The 21,959-nt window shown below is 50.6% G+C and overlaps 1 protein-coding gene across 4 annotated transcripts in view; it reads left to right on the forward strand.

Moving 5' to 3' along the window:
• The window catches only part of VPS13C (vacuolar protein sorting 13 homolog C), a 5,236,720-nt gene that overhangs the window by 504,022 nt on the left and 4,710,739 nt on the right, over positions 1 to 21,959 (forward strand). For all 4 annotated transcript variants that reach the window (XM_069624493.1, XM_069624490.1, XM_069624491.1 and 1 more), the window contains one exon: positions 5,032 to 5,091. In XM_069624493.1, the coding sequence (XP_069480594.1) occupies positions 5,032 to 5,091 (60 nt within the window). The remainder of the gene's footprint in view (positions 1 to 5,031; positions 5,092 to 21,959) is intronic.

Here is a 21,959-nt window from a genome sequence, read left to right on the forward strand (position 1 = left end):
TCAGAGTAACCCCTCAGGGACCCTATGCAGTTGTACTGAGCCCAAATTTGCCTATGTCTTCCCCTTTGCAACCTGCTGATCAGATGAATACAATTTGCATAATACTTTGTAAAGAGCACTGATATATCCATCGATTTTTATTTTTATTATTTTTAATTTTTCTTTTTTTACTCAACACCATCTTGTCCTGTCAGCTCTTTGGCTGAAACATGTCTGGGGACGCTTGTGGTCTTGTTCAGAAGGGATGTGACCTAGCAGTTCAGGCTTGCTTTGCATATGGGCCAAGCCTGATTTGCATATGGTCTGTCCCCTTCTTTGATGGCTTGGTAGGTGAAGAATGATGGTCTGGAGGGCTCTGCAGAGCAATAAAGAGGTTGAGGTTTATCCTAAACCTTCCAGCCATCACCTTGTGTGTTTAGCTCTTTGTTTCTTCAACATTTGGGCTGCCAGGGGATCTGTCATCTCTCCATTTTCATAGTATTTCTGATTAAGGGAAAGACTGTTAATGGTAGGTGTCAACCATTAACAGGTTGTTCAATTCCCATCACAGATCCTTGCATTTCTCCCCAGTCCCTGCTCTGGCGACTTCTCTGACCTAGGCTTGGTTTCAGCCTGCCCAATCTCCCACCATCATCTAGAATCCTTTTCATTCTGGAGTTTCTCTTCCTTATTGTTAAGACGGATTTCTGAACTCTGTCCTGGTGGCGCAGAAGTTCAGAAGGCCAACCTAATTACTTGGAACAGGGTAACCTCTGGACGAGCCAGACCAATCAAGGTAGCGATCGCGGCGGTCAAGACTAGGTCTCAAGAGGGGTGAGGGTGACTGAAAGCCCGCAATGAGCACACAAAGCAAGAGCGCTTACAAACTACTCCAAACAGTTGTTATATCAAAAATATATACACATTTATTTTAAGGCCTTTAAAACAACGACCGTAGCGAGAAAATCACAATATCACAATATTAAGCCAACACATACCATATCAACACAATATATATACAAATACGACAGTCGCAAGCGTTATATGCACGAAATGTGTAGTCCACCTGAAAGGGAAGGAAAACAGGCAGTGCGATAACGTTTTAGACTCAGTTCGCCTTCAGACGCACCTAACTAGATGGAAGTCCGAGCCCTGCGAAGAGTGGAGCCTTGTGCTCAAAGTACCTGCCACGCCGGTGCCAACGGGCAAAAGGGGAAGCTCTTCGGAGGAAGTCAGGCAGTTCGGGTTAGTGCACAGCAGAAGAACAGGTTCCGCAACTCAAGCGCAGCCTCCACAGCGAGCAGAAGCAGAGCGCGAGTACGGACAAAAGGGTGCTGTTTTTACACAGCGGGGAAAAGCAATGGGCTACTGCAGGAGGGCGACCAGATCCTAGCTAAACTACTCACCGGTCCCCGAAGCAAGCAGAGCCAGGCTTCGCCACGTTAGTTTCAGCAGCTGGCAGGTTCAGAAGAGCAGGGAACGCCTCGTAGTCGTGTAGAGCAAAAAGACGTCCCAATCGACGAAACCAGCACAGTTTGTTGCCGCAGCAGGACAAAGGAGCGGCCGTGTGTATCCGAGCCAAATGTACACTCCTCCCTTCAGACTTGGGAACGCCAAGTGTACGAAGCGTGGGAGAGTGACAAGGACTCGAAATACAACACAACCTGGCGGCGGTTACAGAGCAGGACTCCCTTGTAAGCTGGTCAGTCAACTGGATGGCCCAGAGACACTTCCGAAGGCTTACTTGGCAGGAGATGATGAAGTCGCCGGGAATAGCTGTTCCTGCTATTCCAAAGGTCGAAGCACCAGTACAGGCCTTCTGGTTCGATCAAAGGAGGAAAGGGTTTCACAGGACGACAGCAGTGCAAAGGAGGAGTTCTTCAGCGGGTCACCAGCGATTCCTCGGTCCAGCCTCTTGGTTGCAGGATACTTGGCTCCTGTATTCCTTCGTTCGTGAGAACTCAGGAGATCGACATGGTAGTGGTGTTTCCAGCCCCCTCTTATCCACGGTTCCCTTCGCGCCAAAACGGAGGGGAGCCAATGGGAGATCCGCTCATCAACACACATACCATACGTGGACCAATCACGGACCACGGTGGTCCCAGGCATTCACACCACCCTAGACTCTCTGGCACCCAGGATGTGTATTGGGACCAGACATCCCAGCCCACACCCTGGAGGCACACAAACGACATGTAGAAGCCCGCGAAAGCAACCACATTTCGCGGGAAAGTACATGCCCAAATAAGGAAGGCCCCGGGTCGCTCGACCTGGGGAAGGTGAACGGAGCAAGACGGTCAGTGGACAGGACAAAGGAGCCTCGTGGTCTGGCTATTTTGGGAGCCAGGCCACCATTTTGGGTTCAGTGCGAAAAACGTGCTCAGAACGCCAAAAGGAGCTCAAAATAAACAAAACGATCGCTGCCACCATTCCAGTCCCTGGATGACTTGCACCGATCAAAATACCATCCTAAAAGAGTATCTAGGGCCTGTAGAAGGCTAGAGACCCAAGAGAGCTGTAACTTAGCTTACAGTGCCCTCTTGTGTCATGTTGCGCGAAAGCCGCAACACGATAAAAGAAACTACGGGAAACAGCGTTCCCCGGTACTGACTGTCTTAAGGGCATGTCAGTTTCCCCGTAAGAAAAGGAGCGAAAGCCCAGAGGAGTGCAGCAGAAGGCTGCACTTCTCTGGCAAAGTCAAGAACAAGGTGAAAAACAACAGCAAAAAGTTTAGGGGTTGCCACATGGAAGGAAAATTACCTACAATTACGAAATCTTTCCTAACACTCATCCCTTCATTCACTTTAAAATGCCTTATCTCATCTTCAAAAGCCACTTTAAACACTGGGTCCTCTGCCAATTTCAGTAAACTGCACCCTTCTCACCATGCTGGAGATTCAGTTGCACCCTCATCATAGAGGAATTGGGATAAGCTCACTTCCCCCTCTTCTCACCACCCCTTCAGAACCTTGCTGATACTCTTCGACAAACAGGAAATCTATACATTGCTACCTCCCATGTGTCCATCCATATTTGTCAATTTCACAATTGGTGCCGTAAGCCTATCCATCTCCTCTAGCAACCCTGTCTACCAAGTATCATTCTGTCCCTATATTTTCGGACGTTCTGATTGAAGTCCTCTCACCACTCCATATCACAAAGCCCTCTACCCAGTTTTGGGGCATTTTCATAATATTTTCCTCAAATTAATTCTGCCCTTGAATGGGTACACAGTTGCCCATCCTATATTGCCTATCTTTAGATCACTCACCGAGCAGTGCACAAGACCGGCCCAATATACCTACAAGAAAAAATAAAACCATACCTCCTATCCCGCAAGCTAAAATCAAGCACTGCCCTCCTTCTAGTGATTCCAACCTCTAACGGAGGATCCGCCTTCTCAACCTTGGCCCCAACTCTGTGGCACTCGCTTTCCCCTCATATTCAACACACCCAAGACTATGACGTTCCACAAAGCTCTAAAAACGTGTCTCTTTCCATAATACCAACCATGACCTTCTGAAGCGATTGAACCCCAGCAACCAGATAACTAATGCTCAATAAGATACCGAACAATGTCATCACTGAATACGCGTATTAATTAGCTATTAGGTAACCTCATGCCTGAAATGCGGAATATCGATCTCCTTAGATCATAACTCCAGGCAAACACTCTCCTCCCATTTCACTATGCTTGCTCTATACTCTATACACCATCACACAATTAGAGTGCAGCTACACCCCTCGATCAATTCGGCCTAGCTGCTCACATACGAACATTACCCCATGAAAACCTCATCATTCTAATAAAGCGCAGCTATTTCCCATGACAAACCGGCCTAGCTGCACACATAAGCGTCCTACACGCCCAACGCAGCCAGAACACAGTCTTGTTGCCCACCCGCCAGACTACACACATTCAACCAATATCAATACCACCATGCTAGGATACAGCTACCATCAGGCAATTGCATCAGCTGCACAGATAACTGGTGCACCCAAGCACCCTACGACACCCTACCCTCTCAACTGACCTGGACTACGTTCCCCGAGGGCGTTCAACCTACCTGCGCTTTGAGGTCATACCAATGATATATAGAGTGCTATATAAATGCCAAATAACATAACTCAGGAAAACCAGGGGAGACATGCTTGTTTTCTGTGCCATCTGACAGCTATAGGCCCATTTTAAAGATTTATACATCCAAAGACAAACCTGATCTTCTTAGAAATCCAAAACGCATCCATAAAAAAAAATCCCCAACCTAAATGTTAAGTAATGAAAAAAAGCATTCAAAGTTTAGGATGTGTTTGAAGCAATACCTTAGCCCCTCATATTGATGGAATTAACCCGCACTGTATAGTCTTGGTGAACTTGGCTCCTTGGGCTGAAACTTCCAACTTAGGTTTATCTTCGTATGAAGTTGTTTTGCTGTAGGCATTTTGATGCCTACAGGACATATTTAACATAAATGTATAAATGGTTACCCATGACTTCTGTAGTTGCTTTCACTGTCTACAAAGCAAGTCTTTGTGTTGCCCTTTCTACATCAAGGTCTACATTTCCCAGCTAGTTGGATCTGTCTTAGATCTTTCGAACTGGTGAATCAGTAGTTAGGTGGGTCATTTGTGTTTGAAGTTCCTTTTCTCGCCACAGGATCCTTCTTGTGGTGCCTATTTCCTCTGACCTTATCCATACTTGATCGTATATGCAAAAATACAGACAATCCTATTGTTTTGATACATTTACATCTAGCTTTTCAATCTCTAGTTTTGTGGTTCATTTTTTCTGCTCTTTGAAGTTCCTCCGCACATGCACTTCTTGGCCATTACCAACAGCCACCTGTATCCTTGTCATGTCGCACAAACATTTTAATTGTATTCTGGCCATTGGCAGAGACATTCAGTGATTGAAATGCAGTGTGTTACATTGGTGTAGTAGTTGATCAAATATCTAAATATTATCATAGGTTAATGGACTATCCTACTTAGATATTCACATTATGAAGGGAGGGTCTGGAGTAAACCATTTTTCAAATCTTTTTCTTTCAGGTGACTGATCCAACCAGGCCATTTTCATTTGGCGTTACCCTGGGAGAACTGAGTCTATTGGTAATTGTTCTATAATTTTAGATTTTCCTTTTTAATAAAGTACAGGTCAATATATATGTGAAATGTGAATGCAGTGAAATGTTGTGCATGGCAGACAAAAGGCAAAAATATACAGCCTTTTCAATAGCTTCTGGATGAGTATTAAAATAAAGAAGTATCTTTTAACTCATTCCCATCATTTGCACAGAACGTAACACTGTATGAAATCATGCTATTGTGACTGCATGTTCTTTTTATTTATGTATACATATTTGAGGCTTGTGGATCTGATTAGATTCACATGTTTTGCATAGTATTACATGATTTCTTTTTTGATTTTGAAAAGGGAAATCACCGGGGCATTACTCTAATACTATCTCTATCGTGACAAGTAATGACATAATGATCCTTCACACGTCGAGGTCCTCAGATTGTTTTTTTCTGCCATCAGGTTGGTCACACTTCAAAAAGTTCTTAGTTTTTGAGTTTGTAGCTCGTGATCGAGCATTAGTCATCGATCAAAATACAGCTAATAGTACTTTGTATCGCCTTCCTTACTGAGACCGTGCGTGACTGTACCTGCTGGATTTCGACAACAGCTCTGCTGTTTTCTAGGGCTATGGAAGATTGGCGCACAACAGCCTACAACTCTTCAGACTTAGGTCTACACAGTAGGGAGAGTGGGGAATGTCACTTTATACAATTAGAGGAGAATGTCACCGTACATTTCCTCCATAATATATATCGGCTCACTGTTCACCAGCGTTAACCATGGAAAGAACTCCTTTTAAATTTTGCACTACATGGAACCAGAGGTTTCCCTGGAAGGACACACGTATATAACGATTGTCTTCCAAGAAACCACCAGGATGGCAAATGTCGAGTGTGTAAGCTCTTCAATCCAAAGGCTGTCAAGGATCGTTGATCAAAATGGTCGGCAGCCTACGCGATGCAAGCTGAGTCATCAACCGAATACCCCACCGGGGCGGAGTGATCTGAGGCCTAACAGGAAAGTGCAGGCTTAATTTGTGATGCTGAGGAGAGATCTGATATGGAAACACTTCTCCAGCATTGGATCTTTCATGGATTCACATGCTTAGAATATTCCCCGTCGTCAGGCTGGGAATCCCCGGTACATTATATAGACCCTTTCCCGTAGGAAAACTTTTTCGACGCTTATGCGTCCTATCCACCTCGTTTTGTATCATGCGTGCCCGCACCGTCAGGACGTCATGATATAAATACAGGACCCGCCCCCGCGCTCCCTCAGATTTCAACCGTCTTTCAAAGTAGTGGGATCCTCGTGATTACTGCTAGTGGAAACTAGGTTGTTTTTTCTGTTTCGCTTCGGCGACGTTCAAATTCTGGAGAATTATGTCTGGAAAAGCGTTATTTCGCCCTTGTGCGACATGTGGCCTCAAAAAAGTTTATGAAGGAGATGCCCACATGGATTGTATCTACTGTCTCCACCCGCACCACACAGCGGATACATGTGAGATATGCCAGGGTTTCTCCCAAAAAACCCTTAAGGACTGTAAAAGAAGGCTGGTCGACTGGCTTAATGACGGAGCGGGTGCCTACCCGGCTTCGGAAGTTGGCTCCACGGCCTCCAGGAGCAAGTCGGAACCTCCATCGAAAAAGGTACGGCCGGCGGAAAACCGCGCTGAGGACAAGCATAAGGGGAAGCATGCTGGGTCTTCCTCATCACATAAAAAGCCCTCCTCCTCCTCATCTAAGACGGAGAGGCAAGCGCTGTCAAAATCCTCCTCAGGGGACCGTCCTAGGTCTTCTGTGAGTTGAGACGCTTCAGCCGGGAAGTCGGCATCGAAATCAGCGACGAAGTCTAAGGGCTCGACGACGACTACTTGCTCGTCGACCTCGGTGTCATTGACGATGCCTATTACCGTTCAGGCAGCAGCGGTTGGGATTCCTTCGTCGACGGAGACTCAGTCTATGGCTTGGCTGCCAGAGGTCTATGACCCGATCCCCCCTGAAGTCTTACTGCAGCCAGACACGGCCTGCTCGGCGGAAGGAGAAGGTGGCATGGTTCTGCAGCCATCGGATTTGGGCTTACGGCCTTCCACGTCGGCGACGACGACGAGTGCGAGTGGGGGTATGGTACCTATATCATCAACGTTACTGACCCCCCAGACAGTTTTGTCTCTGGATGTGCTTAATACTCTTCAGAAGCTCCTGCAGCGGCTGGATACGCAGATCCCTCAACCTGGGACTTCATCGTCACCTTTTTCTGTACCTTCCGTCGACGAGCAAACTTGTGCGGCTCGCTCGACGACTAAAAACCCATCGGCTCCCCAGGCGGTAAAAGATCGTCCTCGAGCGCAGGAGGAGGGTGAGTTGTCGGAGTCCGATTCTATACTGGGTGACTCAGGGTCAGACATTTCCCTGTCACCGTCGAGGGACCCAACATGGAATTCGGATGTAGAGGTAGAGTCTACGAGGAGCCAGACACAGCCATCTCCTCCGGATGATGTGGGAACCTTCCATGCAATGATGGGAAAAGCGTGTTCCGAGTTCGGCTTGATTCCTGAGGAGCAGAAGAAAGACTGTTTCCTTTTTGACCATATGGGTCAAAGGAGGAAATCGGTATTTGCCATCCCAATTCTGGACCACTTGTGGCAAGAAGGTCTCAAGACGATGCGCCATCCGTTCTCGGAGCCGGCTATAAAGGGGCGGATTGAGAAAAAGTTTAAAGCTCCGGAGTCCACTCCAAAATGTCTAACATCACAACCTCTGTCAGACTCGGTGGTGTCGGCGGTAGCGGCTAGGAAGGCCAGGGTACAGCAAAAATGTTCAACTCCACCAGAAAGCGAGGCTAGGAGGCAAGACGCCTTTGGAAAAAAGGTGCTCTCGGTCGGCGCGACGACGGTAAGAGCAGCCAATTCCTTAGCGATCGTGTCACGATACGATAGAGAAATGTGGCACAAACTAGCCCCTATCCTAGAACATCTGCCAGACGAACACCGGAAAGCAGCCATGTTACTGGTGCGGGATGGCGAAGAGGCTTCGAACCACGCAATTAATAGCAGAGTCTGGCTTCAAACAAATCAACCATGGCGTAGTACTTCGTCGACAAGCGTGGCTCAAATGTACTACTTTCCGTCCTGAAGTCTAGTACAAAGTCCTTGACATGCCATGTGAAGGGGAACACCTGTTTGGAGAAAAGGTTGATGAAGCGTTGAAGGGGATGAAGGAAGACACGGATACTGCTAGGTCCCTCGGCGCCCTCCAAACGGGTAAAAACTTTCGCTCTTTTCGCCCCTTTAGGGGTGCTTCTGGAAACTCCCGCTTTGGAGCCTCTAGGGACCGTGGATTTAACAGGCCCTCGTACTCTTCACAAGGGTTCAGACTAGCGTCCCAGTCGGCACGTAGAAGCAGAGACTATCAAGCTTCCAGGCGGCGAGGCTCGGGTCCCTCGTCGACGAAGAACAAGCAAACCAGCAACCAATGACGGCCTTCGGAACGTCCTGGGGGGCCGAGTCTCTCATCACTTCGACCAATGGAAATGCATCACCACAGATCGATGGGTTCTGGACACGATTCGCATGGGTCATGCGCTACAATTCAAAGACAAGCCTCCACGTCTTCCGCCTGTATTTTCGACCCAGCCCCACCTCCGAATCCTACGACAAGAGGCGGCGCTTATGTTGCGAAAAGGAGCGGTAGAGAGAGTTCCTGTGGCACAGGAAGGACACGGAGTTTATTCCCGGTTCTTCGTTGTCAAGAAGCCAAATGGAAAATGGAGGCCCATTCTCGACCTGAGGGTACTCAACAAATGGCTAAAGAGCCTAAAATTCAAAATGCTAAAGCTCCAGGCGGTTATCAGGTCGGTGCAACGCATGGATTATCTATCGTCACTAGACCTTCAAGACGCCTATTTTCACATCCCAATACGCCCACGACACAGGAGATATTTAAGGTTCGTCGTCGGGAGAAAGCATTTTCAGTTCAAGGTCCTCCCGTTCGGGCTCAAGTCCTCCCCCAGGACGTTCACCAAGTGCTTGGCCCCTATAGCGGCCCATTTAAGGAAGGATGGTCACCATGTCTATCCATATCTAGACGACTGGCTGGTCAGAGGTTCGTCCAGGGAACAAACACGAAACAGTCTAAGGGCCACAATGTCCCTCTTACAGGAACTGGGCTTCGCAATAAACTTCAACAAGTCCTCCGTAGAGCCTTCGAGGACCTTGGTCTTTCTAGGAGCGGAGTTTCATACACACACAAGCCTGGTGAGCCCATCCAGCGAAAGAATTCAGAAACTTCAAAGCAAGGCGTCGGAATGGAGATGCGGTACCTAGGTGTCGGTGCGCAAATACATGTCCCTGCTAGGGACCATGTCGTCCTGCATTCCGTTGATAAGCAACTGCCGTCTGTTTATGAGGCCTTGCCAGGAATTTCTAGCGGACCGTTGGGTGCAGAGCCAAGGTCGCTGGTCCGACAGACTGGTCGTCGACGAACAACTAGTACAAGCCCTCTGCTGGTGGAGAGTGTCTACTCTTCTAACGAAAGGAATGCCTCTACTGGAACCGGAGTTCCAAAAGATGGTGGTGACGGATGCATCGCTGAACGGATGGGGAGCTCATCTGGATACGTTACAGGTACAAGGCCAGTGGTCGTTGCAGGAGTCCTCCCTGCATATCAACCTGCTAGAACTGAGAGCAGTGCGATGGGCTCTAAAATCTTTTCTTCCTCAACTGAGGGACTCGGTGGTGCGTGTCATGACGGACAACACCACTACGATGTTCTACTTGAGGAAACAAGGAGGGACACGTTCCAGGTCCCTATCGACGGAGGCACAGAAAATCTGGCATTGGGCCCTGCAACACAACATGCAAATCTTGGCGTTCCACCTGCCAGGCGTGAGAAATGTGGAAGCCGATGCCTTCAGCAGAGAAATGAACGAAGTTCACGAATGGGTGCTGAACGACCAACAACTACAACAAGTATTCCAGAAATGGGGACATCCATCCATAGATTTGTTCGCGACGAAGAACAGGAAATGCCATCAGTACGCAAGCAGATGGCCTCAGCAGGGCTCACTGGGGGATGCGTTCTCCTTCCCATGGACGAACAAATTCCTGTACGCATTCCCTCCATTTCCCCTTGTCCGGAGGACGTTGCAATGGATCCTCAGGTACCCATGTCGGGTAATTCTGGTGGCCCCGTACTGGGCCAGACAGGTGTGGTTTTCAGACCTGCTACACTTAGCGGTGGCGGAACCGATGAGATTGCAGAAGACCCCCGACCTTCTGTCTCGACAGGAGGGTGTCGTTTGGCATCACGACCCTGACAGCCTCAAGTTGACGGCCTGGCTCCTGACTTCGCCGAATTCGGTCGGCTAACGATTCCGGAGGACTGTCGGCGTATCCTGCAAGCGGCAAGAGCACCTTCCACAAACGCCTCATACGCGTACAAATGGAGAAGTTTCTGTCAGTGGTGTGAGGATCAACCAGGTTTGGCTCCGCAATCGATTAAGCCGGAACAGCTCCTTCCATACTTGCTGTTCTTAGCTCAAAAGGGCCTATCGGTATCGTCAATAAAAGTACACCTGGCCGCCATTTCCAGGTTTACTCGTCAACGGCATTCGGCACCATTGTTCAGCGACCGCCTGATTAAGCACTTCCTTAAAGGCCTCTTTCGGAGTTTCCCTCCAGAGAAGAAATTTCCGCCGGAGTGGAGCCTCAATCTGGTCTTAACGTCTCTTATGAAGCCTCCTTTTGAGCCAATGTCATCATCGTCTCTAAAGTTTTTGTCGTGGAAATTGGCCTTCCTGGTGGCCATCACTTCAGCCCGAGTATTTCAGAAGTTCAGGCTCTAATGGTAGACCCACCATACTTACGATTTTTCAAGAACAAGGTAGTCCTAGCCACTAACCCACAGTTCATACCGAAAGTTCCTTCGGTGTTCCATAAACACTCCTCTATTGTGTTGCCTACGTTTTTTCCGGAGCCATGCTCGGGAGCGGAGCGCACGTTACACACATTGGATGTAAAAAGGGCTCTCAAGTTTTATCTTCATCGTACGCAACCGTTCAGAGAAACGAGACAGCTGTTTGTGGCCTATGGTTTGGGTGCTAGAGGAAAAGCCATTTCAAAGCAAGGACTGTCAAGATGGGTGTCATCTACCATTTCGTACTGCCATTCCAGGGCAGGGAAGCCTCTTCTACGACGGCCAAGAGCTCATTCAACTAGAGCAGCGGCATCGTCGACGGCACTGTGGGCCGGAGTCCCTCTGGGGGACATCTGCATGGCGGCTACCTGGGCGGCTACACACACCTTTACCCGCCATTACTGCCTGTCGCAGCAACATGCCGAAGATACCCGGATGGGACAGGCGGTGCTTCGACACCTATTCCAATAAGGTAAGCCCCGGCTGAGGGGTTGCATCCTGTGGAATTTATGACTGTATGTGGTTCGTTTTCCTATGTTAACGATTACTGATGTATACATGATCATAGGGAACGGGCTTTGCGAAGAAAGTATATGGTTTTGCATGCACGCCTCCTCTTTGGGGGTGGTACTGCTATGTAATCTATTTTAAGCATGTGAATCCATGAAAGATCCAATGCTGGAGAAGGGAATAGTTTCTTACCTGTAACTCCATTTCTCCAGCATTGGTATCTTTCATGGATTCACATGCGCCCACCTGCCTCCCCTGAACATGCAAACCGGTTACCCCACTACTTTGGGGGCCGAAATCTGAGGGAGCGCGGGGGCGGGTCCTGTATTTATATCATGACGTCCTGACGGTGCGGGCACGCATGATACAAAACGAGGTGGATAGGACGCATAAGCGTCGAAAAAGTTTTCCTACGGGAAAGGGTCTATATAATGTACCGGGGATTCCCAGCCTGACGACGGGGAATATTCTAAGCATGTGAATCCATGAAAGATACCAATGCTGGAGAAATGGAGTTACAGGTAAGAAACTATTCCCTTCAGCTGGTTCGACTCATTCGTCAAAAGGCACAAAGGCTTTGTTTGGCGAAATATTTATCCTCCGCAATCAGCTCAGCGGCCCCAAAAATCTCTGTGCCAAGCAGTGCTCTCTCGACACATGCTTCCAAAACATCACACGAGCCGAGTCTGCCTAGTTCCGCATCGAAAATAGCTGCAAATTCACAAACATAAATCACACGGGGTCAGAGGAGTGTGTTGGGAGGCACAGTCGGCAGTGATCAGGGGAGAGAGAGGTGAATGGAAGGGGAGTTGGCGAGTACGGGGCAGGGTACGTGAGACAAATAAGTCATGAAGAAGGTGGATGGCTACTGGGAGCGGCAGGGACAAGGGCCAAACAAATAAATAATAGTGGCAGATGGCGGGCGGGAACGGAATGGGTAAATAAAATAATACAAACCTTTTCCATTTGTTAAAGTAGCAGTATCTAGTGTTTGGCTTAACTCCTTCCTTTAATCTTTCCATGCATTTGTCAGGCAAATTAAGGTGTACAAACTCTGATTTCAGGAGCTAAATTGCGAAGTTGGTTGTCTGAGGTTGAGGGTGCAGGATTCGCTCCTGATTCTGTAACATGTTGCAAGGGCATGTTAGCTTTGTCGTTGGGCAAATTAACATTTTGAGGAGGTGGGAATACCGCGTTTGACTGGCCCAACTTGTAACAATTAAATTCATTCTTGTGTTCTTGGAGCATTTTGTGGATCACCTTGTTTAAGAGTGGTATTGAGTAAAAGCGTATGCAAATATCCCCAACTGATCCGCAGTGTGTTCTCCTTGGACCTTTTCTGTGGGAAATTGGAGGCTTACCTTGGGCATTTTACGTTTTCTTTTGTCTCACACAAGTCTATGTCCAGTTGCTCCCACTGTGTGAAAATGTTGTCTAGAATGTCTGAATGGAACTCCCACTCGTGTTCTGAGGGTTGAGTTGCATATCTGCTTGGTACGTCTGCTAGGCAGTTGTGTTTCCCTGGAACATGTTTAAATGGGAGATTAATTCTTCTTTGGAGGCTCCATTTCCAAATCTTTTGTGCTAGTGTGGACAGGTTTAGGGAGTGAGTCCTACCCTGTTTGTTAATGTAAACCACGTTGGTTGTGCTGTCTGTTAGTCAGTACATTTTCACTATTAGGTGATGTTGGAAAGCGTGTAGTGCTTTGTAAACTGCTAGCAATTAGAGATCAAGTCGTTAAAACCTTCATGAAGGCATTGTCTGTAACAGAACCCTTTCTCAATATATGAAACCAAGGTGGTCTTAAGGACACACCCACACTACTCACTAAAGTACATTTCCAAGTTCCATGTCAACCAATCCATTGAACTGCCCGCTTTTTCAAAACCCACAAAACCTTGGGGGTTAGAAAAGCACTCCATACACTAGACTTTTGGAGACCAGTTATATACTATCTCAATAAAACAAAACCACTTAGAAGAACAGACCAGTTCTTTGTGTCCCTAGCAGTTGGTTGAGAAGGGGATTCTGCCTCAAAGGATACCATTACTAGATAGATTGTAAGTGTTACACGTTATCAAACAAAATGTGCCATTTACACCTAGAGCACATTCCACATGTAGTACAGGTGCGAATTGGCCTTCACTACAAATGCACCTCTTGAATCTATCTGCAGGGCAGCCACGTGGAGTTCAGTGCACACTTTCACACAACATTATTGTGACACAAAATCAAGAAATTCAGGTGGAACAGGCAGTATTGAAACATTTATTTGCCTTTGCTCCTTCTATAAACCCACTGTTGTCTCCTGGTACTGCTTGCTAGTCTGTGCAAAGCATGTGATTCTAAGCAGATCCACAAGCTTAGAAAGACAAGCATATTAGATTCCTGTGATCGTCCTTCTGATGCTTGTATCTGCTTAGATTCACACCCATTCTCCCCTCGTTCGGAGTAGAAGGTACCATAGGAAACATTGATAGGCCGATTCATGGAATTAATGTGCGCCAAAAAGGTGCCAAAACGTGAGATTCGCAGTAAAAGTGCGAAAATCGCAGGGAAACCAGCGCACATCGATTCATGGAAGTCCGTGCGCGAGAAATATATTGGATGTGCGCTGAAAAAGTGCGCGGCGCACAGGCCATCCAACGGCGTGCGCCACGGCCGCTGCGAAATCGCACATAGCACGGCGCACATTACAAAAGTAGGCGGAACACGGGGCGTAACACTCGGAATGGGGAACAACGCGTGAAAATATGGGCGTCACGGGGGAAGTACAGGAGGCAAGTGCGCAGAACGCCCACACGCTCGCCTACAACTCGTATTCATGGAATCGAATAGGACAAACCAGCACACGGTCAAAGACGCGCACAGGGCCAAATAAGTACGCCACAAGAAAGCAGGCGGTAGCGTCCCTGCGCCTGAAATAAATGTGCGCCAAAATGTGCGCTAACAAAAAGCACCCATGTACAACTATGATGAATGATCCATACTGTGGCCCTTTAGGACAAATGAGGTGCAATGGGGTACCGACAAACACGGACACCCGCTGTGTGAAAAATAGCGTGTGCGTGTATTACGGGGTTCGCGGGAAGTTCCACACGCAAATTTGCAGGGTACGTGTATTTCGATGTGCGCGGGAAATTCCACACGCGAATCCAGCAGCCTACGTGTATTTCGGGGGTGCCGCGGAGTCCCACACGTGAATTGGCCGTGTGTGTCCTCCCAGCTGTTCCCTCTACACCCTCCACGGCCCCTGCAGGCGGCCCACACCATAGGGGACTACCCTGCACATGTCCCGCAGGCAGCCCATCCACCATGGGCATGCCCCCCAGCCAACCCACATGTCACCTTGCACCACTGCCCACCAACGCAAGTCTCCCAGCACCCCCACCCCCCAGCATCCAGGGGCACCCTCCACCAGGCCCCCACTCCTGTCTCCCTGCACCCCCCAGCAGTGCAGGGCACCCTCCACCAGGCCCCCACTCCTGTCCCCCTGCACCCCCACCCCCCAGCACTGTAGGGCACCCTCCACCAGGCCCCCAATCCTGTCCCCCTGCACCCCCAGCCCCCTGCATCCAGGGGCACCTTCCACCAGGCCCCCACTCATGTCTCCCTGCACCCCCACCCCCCCAGCACTGTAGGGCACCCTCCACCAGGCCCCCACTCCTGTCCCCCTGCACCCTCACCCCCCCAGCACTGTAGGGGCACCCTCCACCAGGCCCCCACTCCTGTCTCCTTGCACCCACACCCCCCAGCAGTGCAGGGCACCCTCCACCAGGCCCCCACTCCTGTCCCCCTGCACCCCCACCCCCCAGCCCTGTAGGGCACCCTCCACCAGGTCCCCACTCCTGTCCCCCTGCACCCCCAACCCCCTGCATCCAGGGGCACCCTCCACCAGGCCCCCACTCATGTCTCCCTGCACACCCACGCACTGTAGGGCACCCTCCACCAGGCCCCCACTCCTGTCCCCCTGCACCCCCAGCACCGTAGGGCACCCTCCACCAGGCCCCCACTCCTGTCCCCCTGCACCCCCAGCACTGTAGGGCACCCTCCACCAGGCCCCCACTCCTGTCTCCCTGCACCCACACCCCCCAGCACTGTAGGGCACCCTTCAGCAGGCCCCCACTCATGTCCCCCTGCACCCCCACCCCCCTGCATCCAGGGGCACCCTCCACCAGGCCCCCACTCCTGTCTCCCAGCACCCCCACCCCACAGCACTGTAGGGCACCCTCCACCAGGCCCCCACTCCTGTCTCCCAGCACCCCCACCCCCCAGCACTGTAGGACACCCTCCACCAGGCCCCCACTCCTGTCTCCCTGCACCCCCCAGCAGTGCGATTTGCCAGGGTACGTGTATTCCAGGGGTGCGCGCGTAGTCTTACACGCGATTTCATCAGGGTACGTGTATTTCGGGGTGCGTGGGAAGTTTCACGCGCGAATTTGCAGGGTACGTGTATTTCAGGGGTGGGCGGGAATATTTACTCGCGACTGGGCCTGGGAGAGCGTGTTACGTGTATTCCTGGGGTGGGCGGGAAGATTTACACGGTCGCCTACAACGCGCAAAAAAAAAGGTCCAATCCGGAAACACGTACGCCAGCATGAAGCAGGCGCACGTCCCGCGCAGCATAAAAGAGTGCGCAAACAGCAAACAAGCTCAGACGCCAGGATGAATATACCGTTCCTAGCAGCAGTGGCCGTGGGATACCGCAGGAGGAGGAGAAGGATAGTCAGGGCCAGAATCTTCACACCCAGAACCAGCCTATTTGGTATGCCTGATGACCAGGTGTATGGGAGGTACAGGTTTCCACCACACATAATACTCGACCTGGTCAGTGAGTGGGAGGATGACCTCACATCACCCACCCTGTGCTCCCAAGCACTCATCCCCCTGGAGAAGGTCATCAATGTACTGCACTTCTTGGCTACGGGATCATTTCAGCGGACAAGTGCCATAGTGGGGGGGGGTGTCACAGGCCACGCAGTCACGGTGCCTACACCAGGTGTTGGCCATCATCACTGCACGCCCATCAGTCCGCAGGCACATATACCTGCCCAGAACACCTGCAGAAAGGCAGGCTGTCAGCCAGGATTTCTACAGGGTGGCACAATTCCCCAAAGTGCTAGGTGCCATTGATTGCACCCATGTGGCTCTACGCCCCCCCAGGGCATCTGAGCACATCTACAGAAACCGCAAGCACTGGCATTCCATCAACGTCCAGGTAGTATGTGATTCCAAGGGAATCATCACCTCAGTATATGCCAACTATCCAGGGTCCACCCACGACAGCTTCATTTACAGGATGTCAACCCTAAACCGGGACATGGAAGCTGGGCGGCATGGCGATGCATGGCTGCTTGGTGAGTATAAATGCCACAGCACACGCACCTCCCCAGGGGACAGTGCCTACCCTCTGAGCACCCACATGATGACGCCAATTCGGAACCCCATCACGCCTCCAGAGGTAAGATACAACACAGCCCATATTGCAAAACGGGGCATAGTGGAGCGCACATTCGGAGTGCTCAAGTCACGCTTTCGCTCCCTTGACCGTTCTGGCGGGCAGCTGTTATACGCTCCCCCAGTAGTGTGCAGGATCATAGTGGCAGCATGTGTCCTGCACAATGTTGCAACACGCCGGGGCCTGGCTGTGGACATGGTTGTGCCCCCACATCCCCAACCACATGCACGCCCGCTGCGCATGGGAGGGGAAAGGGCACGGGGTGAGGCAGCCCGTACGCAGCTGGTGGCCAATTACTTCACATAGAAATCACACCCCTCCAGAGTGCACACAGCCCTGGCACATACCATCTGACAATCAATGATGACTCAATCTGACAATTATGATGAATTAAGGGACAGTCAACTGTCAGAACCATAGCAGCCTGAGATTGTTCATCTGGAAGTGTCACAATGTGGGCATCCCTACCTACACAAACACCACCAATGCAGTGTCATCAAAAGACACACTTCCATGCAGCAAAAATGAATACCCACTTGCAAAATACAACATGAGCAGTGCATGTCACCCAACCCCTCCCCGGCACGGCCACACAACACACCATGGCATGTCATGCTATGTGAGAGCAAACAAATTAATCCCCACAACATGACCCAAGTGTCACCAACTACAGTGTCCCTAATGGAGACTGGACAACCATGAAATGCTCACAGTAATGCAGGACCAACAACACACATTACCAAATACTTACCAATAATACTAATCACCTACACAACCTCCAACCTACCATAAACATGACAGTACGGACTTAAATAATTGGTAGCCTCACTACCTGATAATGCCAGCACTTAGAACACTTCCAACTGTACAGTGTTAGCGCCACACAAAAGTGTAGGTGCACTGCTTACAACATGGACTCCATTTCCAAAGTAGACCGCCTTGTGAAGACATGACAAATGGACCTGCAAATTAGGAGGATGAGATGGATGCAGAGGCACATATCAATACACCATGCAGTGTACAATACAACAACAATATGCACTAGGAATGTATACACAGTATTGACTACAGACTGCCCACACATCAAATGGGAGTCCAACGTCACTGTGTAAGTCAATGTCACCTGGGCACACCCTTTGCAAGCCCATGGAAACGGGAAGCAGGAGGGGTGTGTGTCACACAAACCCAAGCATCTGACCCAAATTCAGGACAAGCCTGCATGTGCCCAGCCACAATACAGCGTATGCCCACGGGAGCCACACAAGGCAACACACTGTCCCAAAAATCAAAAATCAAAAAAACAAAAATCAAAAATGGCCATGAATGGGCCCGGGGGGGTAGGGGAGGCCATCCAGGAGGTCCGAGGACAGGGTGCACACCAAAACCCACCTGTGTGGATCTTGCGAGGAAAAAAAACACCTCCATGGGCTCATGGCCTGCACGGCTACCCTATTGTGGGAGAGTCGCTGCTATCGCTCTCCTCACCCTCTGCAGCTGCATCAGGAGGTGGTGGCACTATGGGAGGCAGCCCACGCAAAGCCCTAGTCTGGTCCTCCATGGCTGCAAGCATGTTGGTGTGGAGGGTCTGGTTCTGGAGGATAATTGTGCAGAGGTCCCCATGCAACAACTCAGGGATGCCCGGACCTCCTCCCTAGTTGCCTGCATCTCAGCTGAGGGCGTACGTGTGAGCCGCTCCAGCTGCTGTTCTGTCCTCGTGTTAGCTGAAGCCTCAAGCTCAACCAGAGTTACCCTGAGCTGACGGAGTTCCACCCTCAGGGCTTCCCTGTGGCCCTGGGACTCAATAGAAATGGCTTCCCGCAGAGTCTCCAGTGCCACCCGCCTGTCCCTGTTGGACGCCAACATGTCCTCCCTGTGTGACTGGCTAATGGAGTCTGTTGCCTGCTGTAGTTGTTCAATCAGCCTTTCTTGGGGGACAATGGAAGTGGCCACCCTATCCATGGCCTGAGCCATCATCTCAGTTGATGCTGCCTGTTGGTTTGTCATACCGTATATGGATTGCTCCCATGCGGTATTGCCAGGTGGCGTTCGGCCACCGCTTCGGCGGGCACGACACCTGTCTGGGGCAAGGCGAACTGCGTCTTGCTGTGCCGGCACTTCCTGAGGCTGCAGGACTGCATTCCCCCTCTGATCTTCTGGCCCAGGAACAGGATCAGATGTAGCGAAGTGTGACCCTGCATCCGTAACCACCAAAGGCGGACCTACCAACACTGACATCCCCATTGAGGGTTCTACCCCTGGTGCAGGTGGGTTGGACAGTACAGAATCCCTCCCAGAAACACTTACCTGCGACTGCACGTAGGTCTCATCATCCGAATCGACACCTGAATAGAGCTTAGGGGATGTGCACCCAGAGACACCCCTAGAGATGATTGTCTGCAGCAAGTGTGGGTTCTCACCCACCACCACACCACATCCCTCACTGGTGCCCGGTCGGGCCCGAGACCCCTCCTGGATCTGCACCATCTCCACAACCCCAGCAGTATCAAGTGCGTCATCCCCTACAAAGACATGAAAGAAAAGAAATGGGAACAGGCATTAGCACCATGGCACACAATTAGGGCTGAGAAGCAACAGAAACAGTACTTCATTGACACATGTCCCACATGACTATAACCCTCCCATGCATGCACTGTCACTGCGTGTGAAGGGGAGGCAAATGGCACACATTGATGACACCAAGATGGAAGACCAACACATTTGCTGCATGCTGGCTAGCAGTGCCATCACACATTGGCCTGTGGTTGGCATGTCCAATACACATACATGACACATGCCATCACACAGATGGCATGTACCCTAGCCATGTCACACGTGACAATAGGACTGAGAAATGCCTAGTGAAAGTGGTAGAATGCAGACAATCAGCCTGAATGAACACAGAATAATATGCAACTATGTTGTGGCAAGATGACACTTCAAGGGCAACTGGCGTGAGGTTGGGCTGAATGTCTACTGTTGCCAGAAGGGATACTGCAACACCCAAATCCTGGTGCGCAGAATGTATTGGATGAAGCACATGGGTGACCCAAACCACTCAGGCACACACCCCCTCACCTGACACTCAATCAGAAGCAATCACACACACACCATGCACATGGATGACACACACATGCATGTGCACTCACCGGACAATGCTTTGTAATCTGGCAGGTCTCCCACGCCTTGGATCTGTTCCTCCGTGACGTAGGTCCCAGCAACAAACTCATGTGGAGTGAGTTCTATGTCCTCTGCTGGAGACCCACCTCCAGTCACTAGAGTTGCGGCATGACTTGAGGCCAGCTTTTTCTTTGCCCTGCGCTTCAGGTCATTCCAGAGCTTGTAGCAATCATTAGCTGTGCGCCTCACAAATCCAAGGGCACTTATGAGTTCCGCGATGGTCTGCCAGTGTGCCTGACGTTGTGCAGGTGTGGTCTTGCATCCTGCAGTAATCACCATTTCGCTGTCATGTGCGGACACATACTGTTACGCTCACCTGACTCCCACGGAGGCGCTGGCCTGGTTCGCGCTGCTGTAACCTCTTCTAAGGTGATGCGCAGGGTTCGGAAGACGGACTGGACCGGGCCCCCAAATCTGGCTTGCCTGGCTCGCAGAAGTATCCTTCTGTAGGCGAAAATAGGGGATTAACTGTCTGCGGGGTAATGCAATCGGCCTCCCACTTTTCCCCCTCTCACCCTCCTCGAAACCCTTCTGTGATTTCTCGTAGCGTCTCACGTTAGGGTCTGGAAGGACGAGCTCTCCATCCTGCTTCTGATGCAGGGGCGCGTTGGTATCCAGTTACTTCACTGGATTTTCGGATTGGTGAGAACCAAACTTGCTTGGCTTCCAGGTAAGTTTTTTGATAAGAGGTTCCCCTTGGGTCCATGCATTAATGTACTAATGCTAGTGTCTTTTTCCCCATAGGGGCCGGGGTACGGAATGCCGGGGAACAGGCACCGACCCGAGATGAGAGGTGAAATCCTTGTTGAAATCAGGTAAGTCTTTAATGAGCGTTTTTTGGTAATGTCTTTTCATTCGCTCATTAACGCTGATGTCTCTTTTTCACCTTAGGGGCCGGGGTCCGGAAATGCCAGGTTGCGGCGCGGACCCGAAATGAAGAGGGAATGAATCAACAGGTAAGTCTTAACATGGAGATTTAGCTTTCCTTATTCCCTTCTCTCTCTCACCTTTTGTTCTGGTCTTTTTCTCCCTAGGCGCTGGGGCGTGACTGCGAATCCGGATGATCGCTGCTGAACATGGAGGCGCCCTGTAAAGGTGAGTGGAATGCGGCGCTGCAGCGATCGAAGCGATGAGCTTTTAAATTAAAGTCTTCCTTTTCAGGATTGTCGGCGAGATGTCTCCGGGATGCGGATTTAGCAGGTAAGGACTTTTCCTTCTTCTGTTCTCTTCTTCTCTTCCTTTGCAGGTGATCCAGGATCCAGGATGCTGGCAGGCGTGGCAGAAGTCAGGATGCAGGAGCAGACACGGTGAGCGTCCAGCTGCTAGATGCAGAACAACGCGAAGCACGTGTGGCTGTTCGGGTGGGGTTTAAATAGCCTTGGAAGAAGTTCCAGGTATGTATCCTTCCCCGACCACGCCCGGATGGTAAATTAGTCCCACAGGTAAAGTAGTTCCTTTCAGGCCTCAAGGAGGCCGGGATCCTGCAGCATGGTCTGCATCAGGTAAGTGCACCCAAGCACTCCCATAATGAGCCTGGCACCTATGGCGCCAGGACTGATGTCTTTTATGAGCCTGGTGCCATAGGCGCCAGGACACTGTCCAAAGGGCCCCTATATGGGGTTGCTGGGTCCTTCCTTGGGGACTGGATGTCCGCTTTCGGGGACGCAGGGCTTGAACCGGCTCCCCGGGAGCGGGCATCATGACACATACTCCACAAGTGCATGAAGTTCGGCCTGATTGAAGCTGGGCTTCCTTGGTGGGCCGGACTGTGTAGCCGTGTCTGGGGCATCAGCCTGTACTGTACGAGCACTCTTCCTCTTCCGCTTGGAAGGTGGT

The sequence above is a fragment of the Ambystoma mexicanum genome, chromosome 11 (genome assembly GCF_040938575.1).
Source record: "Ambystoma mexicanum isolate Mex_15411 chromosome 11, UKY_AmexF1_1, whole genome shotgun sequence".
NCBI lineage: Eukaryota > Metazoa > Chordata > Amphibia > Caudata > Ambystomatidae > Ambystoma > Ambystoma mexicanum.